Here is an 11633-nt window from a genome sequence, read left to right as displayed (position 1 = left end):
TCACTGTCATCAGGCCTGGTCATGCCGAGTGTGGAGCGCGCTCAGTGGGCCTTAGACAACATCCTAGTGGGAGGATCTGACATTAACCCCAGCACTCTACTGGACACTTTTGATGATGGTTAGCTGACTTAATGTTATTTAATGTGAAAGTACAGAGATTGAGAGTGACTGTCCTCTGTTTTCCAAACTTAAACTTATGTTATCATTACTGCAGAGGGTGTATCTCATGAAGAGAGCTGGAGCTTCTATCCCAATGCCGTTCGCACAGCTGGGTTCTGTGGAAACCCGTCTTTCCATTTGTATTGGCCAAACAAAAACCTGGACGGATCTCACAACATCCTGGCAACCCGCGAACTGATCGTTCAGCCTGGATACATCTTGCAGTTCAAGGTCAGTGTATATCATTATATTCAGACACACACATTGTATACAGTATTAATTCTGATTGTTGTCCACTTTAGATTGTGGTCGGCTGTGAAGCAGACAGATGTGATGACCATCATTCTGTACTTTTACAGTACAGGAGGGATGCCAGGTGAGTATGGATAACAGATGTGTGTAAGAGAGACAGAGGGTAAAGCAAATGAAAAAATCTGGTAATATCTTTGTTCTTTTCTCTTCTTTTTTTCTTTTCTTTAGGTCAGATGTGTGGCAGTTAGTCCAATCTGCCTGTCTGCCATCCTCCATTAACAATGTAGGCTGCTCACCTTTTCAGTTTCACGAGTCCTCCATCTACAGTCCAGTCAACAGTTCAGCATGGACCAGAGTCACTATTCAACTGCCTGACCACGTTTCCTCAGGGTATGGCCCATCTTGATCACATTTGACAAAAAAATGTGAAAAGCAAATTTGTGAATATCCAAAATGTTCTGTTGGTCTGCAGCGCAACACAGTTTCGCTGGATTCAGCAGGAGGCCACTGGTGAGCGCTACAGCTGGGCCGTGGACCACGTCTACATCGGGGAAGCGTGTCCGGGATTGTGCAGCGGTCATGGCTACTGTACAAGTGGATCTGTCTGTATATGTGATGAGGGATATCATGGTAGGCATGGCAACCCTGTCGTTGATAACATTTGCGATGGTGTGATGTGCAGCAGAACAAACAAGTGCAGGTTTTGTCTTTCTCAGGTGATGACTGCTCTTTGTCCAGCAGCGACCTGCCCAGCTCCATAAAAGACAACTTTGAGTCTGGTTCGGTGTCCCAGGAGAGCTGGAGTTTGATTCAGGGTGGCGGGGTCAGCAGCGGCTGCGGTCAGCTTTCTCCTCATGCTCATGGGGATTCACTGTACTTTAATGGCTGCGACACCAGACAAGCCATCACTAGACTTCTAGACCTGACCCGTGCCAGGTAGCGCGAAAAACTATTTGGAATCTTACTTTTGCTGTTGTATTAAATCACGTCATTGACATGTTTTTCTCTCATCTAGTAAGATCATGTTCGTACTGCAGATAGGCAGTCTGTCTCAAACAGACAGCTGTAATACTGCCCTGGATCAGGCGGATACAGTCGACCGGGCCGTACTGCTCCAGTACAGCGTCAATAACGGAGTTAGCTGGCATGTCATTGCACAGCATCAGCCAAAAGATTTCATCAAGGCTCAGAGAGTCTCCTACAACATCCCACTGTAAGTCTACACACTTTGGGGGTGGTTTCTGGACAGGGCTTACCCTAGTCCCAGTCTAAAATGAATATTTTGAGCTGCCTTCATTTACAAACACCTTGTACTGACATATCCTAAGAGATATATCAGTCCCATTGTTTGTCTCTACATGCACACCAGTACTGGTTTTTGTAAGGTTTGTTTGTAAAAAACAGCTTAAAAATTATATTATAACCAAGGCCTAGTAACCAAACTCTCTCCAACCAACCGCCCCATAGTGTTTTATACAGACCTAGATATCGTATAAAGATACAGAGTTTGCTCTAAATGAAGAGTATTATGTTGCAAGCAATGCCTTTCTCAGTTTATTTATATCTGAATGCATCAGCATAGTAGTGCTGCAACGACGCGTCGACGTCATCGATTACGTCGACTATGAAAATATGTTGACATGCGTAAAATGCGTCGACGCATTGCTGTTTACATTCATTTCGCGTAATGGCGGCTTATGCTCCTGGCAATGTTATCCATACATTGATTTGTTTGTGTGCGCCACAAAATCAACAATGGCCGCAACATTTAACGTTACATTTTTATTTTCATTTAAAACCGCTTCATTTATTGTTGTGCGCGCTCGGTGGTGCCTCTCTTGTGCACGCGCGCTCTCTCTTTCTCTGCGTGAAGCCCCTAGACAGCGCCTCGCATACATGACACTGAATGAAAGAATTAAAAGTTGGCTGTGTTTTGTACTTGCATTTTCACGTAAACGTCAGATGTTACTGGCAGAGAAGACGACTGATTCGCGTTTATCATGAAATATTAGCAATGTTTTCCCACACAAACAGGTTCTCTATGTGCTTGTGCGCGAGCTCTCTCCTATGCCCGCGCATGCCTTTTGTAGTAACACTGTGTAATGGCAATTTTTTTATTTGCGCCGAATTGTGAGTTGTCATGCCACCGGATTGAAGGTTGCTGCATCCAGCACTTATTCAGCCCCACTCGCGTAATTTGCCGGCTTTAAAAATGTTAGTGCAAGACGCACGGGTTGCTTTTCAAAGCGCTCGCCTGTGAACACGAGTTTAGATTCAGATGCGTCTGTATTTGAGGGCGTTTGCCGCGCGTCTAGATGCGCGACCTAATACGAATGGCCACATAAATGAAAATGAGACAAATCGTAATTTTTAAAAATCTAAGTCATAGATGCAATAATGAATGATCTATGAATAGTCATTATTATTCATCGTCTTTTGATAACAAAAACTTATTTGATGCAAAACTCATCAGTTTATTTAAAACGTTTCATATGAATATAATGTTTTCTTAAGTAAAACAAGTCCATTCAATATTTGTTCTTTTATGACACAAGGTATTTGGCAATGTACATGATCCAAGTACTAAAAATTAAGATAAGGATTTTTTATTTTTCCTCCTGTTCCTCTGCATACTTCATAAATCTTGATTGTGTATTGTATATCAGGAGTTTCTAAACTTTTTCAACCCAACAGGTAATCTCAAGACCCACCATTTTTTAAAAATAGAAATATAGGGGAAAACACAAACACATTTGTTCCCTTTTAGTAGCTTTTGAATATGTTTAATTGAATAATATAAAAATACCTTATCATAGGGCTGCAAGATTAGAGCAAAAATCATAATTGTTTACTGTATTTGCATTGGTTTGGAAATTATCTATTTAAAAAAATACAATGAATTGCAAGGATGCAGAAAACAGTTCACTATTGCACACTTATGTATAGGCTACTGAGGATTTAACTGTATTATTTTAATATAGTCAGTCATGAACTTAAGTGGGCCGGTCTAAGTCATGAAACTCCAGGGCTGAAAATGAGTCCCACTCCGGCCCTGGGTGGTTTCCGGATGGCCGGTTGCATAAACATAGCCGTGACATTAAGACTGCGTCTTAAAGCAACACTATGTAGTTTTTTTACCTTTAAATAATGTCTCTAAAATTATTTCAGTGCTAGAACAACTTTTAACTGGACAAACTGTACTGTTGTTGGAACTTGAGCAGCCTCCTAGCTGCTACAAGCCCACTCTGAAAGTGGCGGTGGAGGGTAGAGCACACAGCCCCGCCCCTCCCCCTGCCTGTAGAAGAGTGTCTGATACCAGGCTCTGTTGCGCTTTTCAACCACATGGGGAGCTGTAAGTCATTTTTACATGGAAACTACATAGTGTTGCTTTAAGAATGATTCTGACTAACTAGCAATTAGTTAGGGCTAATCAGTCTTATTATTTGGATTTAAATTAGACCAACCTTTCTATGTAACATACTTAAAACAGTTATGATAAGTCTTGAAGAAAAAAATTCATGACTAACTTTAAAGACTAGTCTTAAAGTTTTATGCAACCGGGCAGGACAGAGATTAGCTTAAACCAGGACTAGACCTTAGTTTAATTAGGAAATATAATTAGTTTAAACAAACATGCCTTACTAAAAACATTACTTGTGTGCATTTCGAGGCCAAACTAAGGGCACTGGTTTATTTTAAGATATGTCAGTGCAAGATGTTTTCAGTTTGGACAGCTCTTATATTTATTTTAGTCTAGGACTAGTCTAATGTCCCTGTCTGGGAAACTGCCCCTATATGTCTGACAAAAGAACAGATAATATGTGAAAATAGCATTCAGTTGTGTTAAAATACAATAAAACAAACAATAACTGTCAGATCAGACAGAGAGTAGAAAACAGATTATCCAACAGATTAAATAGCTAATCAAAAAAAGAACACTGTATTAATAATAAAAAATAGTCGTTAGAGTAGTCGACTAATCGGAAAAATAATCGCTAGATTATTCGACAGAAGAAATAGTCATTAGTTGCAGCTCTACAGCATAGTGAAAGAAGGAGGCGAACACAAGGAATTGTACTTAGCCCAGAGAAAGTTAATTGAGTGCTGAAGGATGAGTATTGTAATTACTTTATAGACAGAGTAACTTAACCATCTGGGGTATTGGCTGATTTTGCATCCTTGAGCAGTTTTGACCAGCACTGACATTTGTGCTTTTTCAGTTGCTTATCCCTGGAGAACCCATTGGTCAAATTTGGCCAATGTTAATTGCTGCTAACAAAAGGGTTTTTGGGTTCTCCAGGGTTAAAATTATAATAATGGTAAAAGTCTCATAACACTGTGTTCAGCACAAACTGGGCTACAATATTATGTGAGCAACATGTATGTTCATGTTTGTATTTTTAAGAGAAAAAAGTTTACGTGTGGTTTTTGAAAAAAAAAAAAAATAATAATAACACTGATATAAGTCCACAAAACCCATACTAAACATATTTGACTTTTCAAAACAGGATCTAGTAGTTTCGAGTTTTTCTTTAAAATGATGTGAAAATTATTCTGCCTACTCATTTACATAAAACAATATATTGATTTAGAATTTGCAAGAAGGCGGGAAAGCTCCTGAAAAATCTGTGACTGACACTTGAAGAAACAAAAGACCTACATAATAAGCTGCATAATGATAATCATGATAAATTTAGTGTATTAAGTTGTTATTAAGTACTGTTTGGCCATTCTAAAAAAGATCACAGGGTTAGTGTTTGTTTGGCCAGTGAGAGTTTTAATTTTGCGCAGTAAAAAGGACAAAAGAAAACTGTCCATTCAATTCAATTTTATTTATATAGCGCTTCTCACAATTGTTAATTGTTTCAAAGCAGCTTTACATTAATATTTGTAGGAAAAGCATAGAAAAGCGAGCATAGTAATAATGTAAGGTATACAGTAAAGCAGAAAGTTAAGCCAAAGGTGGCGGACTCTCCAGGGGATGAAAAAACCCCTAGGAGAAAAACACTCCTGGCTAGTCCAGGGGGAAAACTCCTATGAGGGGAAAAACCCTTGAGAGACATACATATATATTTATATATATATATAAATACTATTGGGGTATGTGAACGGGTAAGTGAATTAAACTGGTTCCGCCGGTGGTCGCTGGTCAGGCAACGGCTGGGCATCTCGTAGAAGGACGGTCAGTAGATCAACGGTGTGATGACCTTTACGGTTGCAGGAACTGGGTCTGTTTGTCTCATTGTCCTCAGGGTCGAGGACGAGACGGGGAGAGAGAAACAGAATCCTATTAGCGTAGGGGCTGTTTACATGTAATACAAGTGTCATACAGTATAGTGGTTTAAGTCAGCTCGGTTTCAGACAGGCTAACTACTGCGGCATAAGTATATTACCCATATGAGGTATGTGAGTGCTTTGTTCTAGACAAACTAACTATTGTGGGATAAGTACATTTACTGGACATTTTATGTGAATGCTTTGTTAAAGAAGAATGTCTTAAGTTAGCTAGAAAAATGGAACGAAACTACCGCAGCACAAAGTTAGAGGTATGGCGTGCAGCCTGGAAAGAGAGTGTTCAACACTACAGAAAGGCTTTAAAAACCGCCAGATCTACCTATCTCAGTACGCTTATCAAAGAAAATCATAACAACCCTCGTTTCCTCTTTAGCACAGTTGCGAAACTGACTAGAAACAAAGAACAAACAGAAACCAATAGTAAACTCCAACACAATAGTAATGACTTTATGAACTTCTTTACTAACAAAATTACGGTTATAAGGGAAAACATAGAAGCTAGAGGTCTACACGGGTCCAAAAATTCCTACCCGAACCCGATCAGACCCGCAAATGTGCTACACTGAACCGACCCGGACCCGTCTGTTGTTTTGAAAGCTGGAACCGGATCCGACCCGGACCCGTCTATTATTTAAAAGCTGGACCCGGATCCGACAAAGACCCGTCTATTATTTAAAATCCGTGATGCACAATCCTTATTTCCAAGAAAGTTCCATCCATGTTATTCCTCTTTTGACGATTGAAATGTTTAATGCTTATTCCAGCTTTTAAAGTCCACTTTACAGTCATGGTGATTAATAACGCAGTTTTACATCGGGTCAACTTGCTTAATAATGTTTGCCCATTTGGATTATAATAACGATCGCTCGTTCAGTGCCATGGCTGCTTTCGTTAGCTTTGCTTCTTTGCTATCATATCTGTGCTCTTTGAGTCGCGAAAACTTTAGATATAACAGCAAGACGGTCAATTTATAATATTATTATAAAAATTAACTTTTTAACGCAATTTTAGCGTCATAGAAAAAATGTATGCGACAGTTCATCTAAGTTTTTGTTGCTGATTTTGAAATATTTTATTTAAATGTGAGTGTGTTCTCCGAGTCCGATTGACCTCGGGTATTACCCACAATGTTAAACAGACCCGGGACCCGAAGTAATAGATTGAGACCCGACCCGGACCCGGCTGATCATTTAAAATATAGACCCGAACCCCTACGGGTCCCGGGTCGGGTCCTGGGTCTTCGGGTCTCGGGTCTTCCGTGTAGACCTCTAATAGAAGCTACTCAAACAGCCACCACTCTACCCAATAGTACATTTAACACTAGATTACCATATGAACATCTTGGCTCATTTAAACCTATTACAATAGAAGAGCTCTCTAAATTAGTAACATCATCTAAATCATCATCCTGTATATTAGACCCCGTTCCCACAAAATTACTTAAAGAGGTATTTCCTGTAGTGTCAGACCCAGTACTAAATATCTTTAACTCATCGCTAGAATTAGGATACGTTCCAACAGCTGTCAAACTAGCAGTTATTAGACTGCTCATTTAAAAACCAAACCTTGACCAGGGAGATCTTAATAACTTTAGACCAGGGGTGTCAAACATACGGCCCGCGGGCCGCATACGGCCCACAAAGGTGTCCAATCCGGCCCGCGTGATGATTTATACAGTATTATTAAATATTAAAAACATATTTAAAAAACTCTTTCAGGCGGGTGTCTAGTTAGTTTTTAATATGAGAGACTTGCGGAAAGCAGCAAAACGCGGAACACACTAAACACGGTGCCCAAAATCTTGCTGTTCTATTGTTACTGCTCCGCTAAAGATCCACTGATTCCGGTAATCCACTTCGTGTTTTCCCGCCCGCTCCGCAGCATCTCTGTGTCCACTCTCTGCCTGGAGAGCGAAGACAACAGTTTCCGAAGTTCGTTGCATTAACAGGTAGATTCATTACATTAAATCAGTTTAATCAGTTAAACAACAGAATTAGTAATTTGGAAGTTTGTTTATGTATTTCTTCCGGTAATGATTTGCTGTTGGTGTTCTAAAAGTGCTAACAACTTAGCAAGCAAACAACAACAAAATAGCCTCATTAGTATTAATGTTAAAATACTTGTCTAATCGATTTAATCTTCCCGATCAGATCTAAGTTAATATAAACACTACATTTGCTGTTGTTGGCACACTTTGTAGACAAAAACACCAATGCCTTGACAAAATAAAGAAAGAGAACGGAAAGGGAGGCTGCTACAGGCAGTTCAACATTGCAAACATGGATTCAAAGCTCCATCAAGCCAGCAGGTAAATCATATTGAATATTTAGCAGATTGTCACACTTTAATTCTTGTTATTATATTTCCCATTATAATCACATGCTAGTAATATAACACATCATATTTATAATACTTTATTAAAACCATAATAATAGTACCCCCCCCCCCCCCCTTAGTGCCATTTTTGGTTTGGGCCACTGCCCCATCTAGCATTTTCATTTTCTAAATGACTGTTCTCATTACAAATATATTCCAAAGAAAAGTGAATGATTTATAAATAATTTTGGCATTAAGGAATAATGCAAATAATGTAAATTAAGGCTTTTCAACCTAAGGCCAGTGGATTTTGTACAGATGTAAATTTGTGTGTATAGTATGAACAGTATGAGTGTGACCTTATGAAATGTAGTTTTCACAGAGCTTTGTTTCTCTAGTTTTCTTGCTAAACAAACTAATGAATTGGTTTGTTTTAGTTAATATTAACACAATTATCAGCACACTAAGGTTTAAAAAAATTATCCGGCCCTCACATCATGGTGTTATTTACCATCCAGCCCTCAGCCTAAAATGAGTTTGACACCCCTGCTTTAGACCAATCTCAAACCTACCTTTTCTTTCTAAAATATTAGAAAAAGTAGTGGCAAGCCAGCTACGCACATTCATAGTGAATAATAGTACATATGAAAAGTTCCAATCAGGATTCAGCCCCCACCATAGCAGAGAGACAGCATTGCTTAGAGTTACAAATGACCTCCTTTTAACATCCGATCGTGGTGAAATCTCAGTCCTTATATTACTAGACCTTAGTGCAGCCTTTGACACAATAGATCACACAATCTTACTTAATAGACTAGAAAAGTATGTTGGCATCAGTGGTCAGGCATTAGCCTGGTTTAGATCGTATCTAACCAATCGATATCACTTTGTTTATGTAAATGAGGAAGACTCATATCGCTTCTTGGTTAGATACGGCATACCACAGGGATCAGTTTTAGGCCCTATCCTATTCTCGTTATATATGTTACCTCTAGGAGACATTATCAGGAAACATAACATAAGTTTTCACTGCTATGCGAATGATACCCAGCTTTACATCTCGTCACATCCTAGCGAAACCCACCAGTTTTCTAAGCCAACAGACTGCATTAGTGATATTAGGGACTGGATGGCACATAACTTTCTTATGCTTAACTCCAATAAGAGAGAGATACTTATTATTGAACCAAATCGCTCCAAACATAATATGTCAGACTATAAGTATCGTGTATGACACAAGGCAATGGTCTGAAACTACATCGCTCTGGGGTGATATTTCGATGTCATTAATAGTAAGTGAAGGTAAAGGGGTGCTGACCCAGTGGTGGTTTTAAATGCCAGGAGCAGAGCCTTAAATTTGATGCAAGCTGCTCTCGGAAACCAGTGTAACTTGACAAAGAGAGGAGTCACGTACACCCTCTTTGGCTCATTGAAGACCACTATTGATGCTGCGTTCTGAATCATCTATAGGGGTTTGGTCGTGTACAAGTACAAGAGCTTGGACTAGGACCTGCGTAGCATGCTCATTTAGGAAAGGTCTAATTTTCCTAATATTGTAGAGGAAGAATCTACAAGAGGGAGCGGTGCTAGCAACATGCTCCGTGAAGCTAAGCTGATCATCAATGACCACTCCCAGGTTTTTGGCCGTCCTGGAAGGCGTGATTTAGGGCTTTAGTTTTTTATAAATTGGGTACCAATTGACAAGATAACTTGTTTTATCTACCAATAAAATGACTAAATGAAGGTCAAACAGTTAACAATAATCTAAAAAAGGCCTGCTACTGATAAAAACTTTGAATGGGATGAAAAATAAAGAATTGTGCAATGAAACATGCACAGTTGCTATTGAATTATTGAAATATTTAAATTAAATCTCAGGGGGCACTTCAAATAAACAATTTAGGTCAGGGGGTTCTGCTGACAGGCAGGAACCAGCAAATAACCTGCAATCTGACAGTTTACTCACCCTCAGATGAGTGTATTCTACATCAGAGGACAAATGTGACCCTGCCTGTAAAAAGTAAATTTTAGCAATTTACAGTTTTCTACATTAGTTTTTACAATAAGGTTGTATTTGTTAACATTAGTTAAGTAAGGGGTAATGTATAGGCAGCAGGTACTGATTATAACATGGCTATTTATCTCATAAGTAAGGTAAGGAACATTAAATATTGATTTGAAATACTTTATTTGCTCATTAGGAAAACCTGTTTACTTTCGTTTTTAAGATAAGACAAGACGTTCAGATGTAAGAAACAAACCTTCTGGTTTAATCATTTGTAAAAATCATGTCATATGTTTTTAAAAAACATATTTATATTTAATTTTGTCTTATATTATACTGTGCCTGTCAAACTAATATGCAGCATCCGAGTTACCATGGCCAATCAGAATAAAGCATTTTTGAGAGCCGCATAATATCTGGAAATAACTCGCCTTGGAAAGTCAGCACTGGCTCATCAGAATCAAGCATTCCAGAGCGCTTTGTGGACAATGAACTTACTTGAACAATTGTATTGCTTTTAATTAACATTAACAAAGATTAGAAAGATTAGACTATGTTTGCTTAGGCATTTACTAATGTTAACACCTACAAACGTATTGTAAAGAGTTACTGTTCATCCTTAAATCATATCTTTAATGCTGCCCACTTAAGGCCATGTCAAAAATTTAAATAATTGTAAAATTATTGCTTGAAATCAAACTTTGATGCTTGTAATCTTATAATAAAACTATTAGCCTGCACTCTCAGAAATAAAGATACAAGAAGGCACAAAAGTTGTAAAAAATACACCTCTGTACCTAAAAGTTGCATACTGGTACATCAAAGGTACACATTGGTACCAAAATGGTACATATTAGGACCTTTGTAAAACAGACGTTTCCACAGGCTTGATTCTTTTATCATAAAGAAAAAAGGCATTGCGTTATACCCTTATTGCTCCTTGTTGTTATAAAGGATAAATGAAGGTCTTGAAACCCACCCAAAATAACTTCCAAATTACTTCCAATTATCTCTGAAACCTTTATTATTCTGTGGGATCCACTCAGACATCCAGCCATACAATCTACTAAAGTCTACATCTAACCATGCTTCCTATCTTTGCTATTTCCTCTGTTTATTGTGCACTGTCAGTAAACACATTTGGTCTCATTCATGAAACATTCGTAAATATATGAGTAAATGTGAGTGATTTGCACGTAAACAGACCTTCCCGAAAACTCTCCTCCTGATTCACAAATACTTTGTAAACGTCAGATTTGATAGTTAAATGTGTTAATGAATTCCAATCAGTCGTACATGGGATGCGCGTGCACGCTTTTTCTCAATTACCATAAATCCCGCCCATTAAATCCGACTGACAACTATATATTGGCATCATATTATGACATCAAACGAAGGATTTCAACATGTCTTCTTAAAAGCGAATGAAAAGAAAAATTTATCAGATGCAGAAATTGAAGTTTTATTATCAGAAGTTAATTCACATTTTATTTTCAAGCATACATAGTGATTTTCCAGCATACATAGCATACATAGTCTCAGGTCCTAAAAAAAGGAAGCTTGGCAGCACAATACAGATGCTGTTAATGAAGTTTCATCTGTTAAT

The 11633-nt window shown here is 38.5% G+C and overlaps 1 protein-coding gene across 1 annotated transcript in view; it reads left to right on the top strand.

Annotated features, from left to right (window-relative positions):
- reln (reelin) overlaps positions 1–11633 on the top strand; it is a 379183-nt gene that overhangs the window by 342692 nt on the left and 24858 nt on the right. Inside the window, exons 57-63 of the mRNA XM_065275748.2 lie at positions 1–118; positions 215–390; positions 462–535; positions 640–801; positions 884–1041; positions 1128–1347; positions 1427–1624. Coding sequence (XP_065131820.1) covers positions 1–118; positions 215–390; positions 462–535; positions 640–801; positions 884–1041; positions 1128–1347; positions 1427–1624 — 1106 coding nt within the window. The remainder of the gene's footprint in view (positions 119–214; positions 391–461; positions 536–639; positions 802–883; positions 1042–1127; positions 1348–1426; positions 1625–11633) is intronic.

This window comes from Paramisgurnus dabryanus, chromosome 9 (assembly GCF_030506205.2).
Source record: "Paramisgurnus dabryanus chromosome 9, PD_genome_1.1, whole genome shotgun sequence".
Lineage (NCBI taxonomy): Eukaryota > Metazoa > Chordata > Actinopteri > Cypriniformes > Cobitidae > Paramisgurnus > Paramisgurnus dabryanus.
This window is presented reverse-complemented; position numbering and strand designations above follow the sequence as displayed.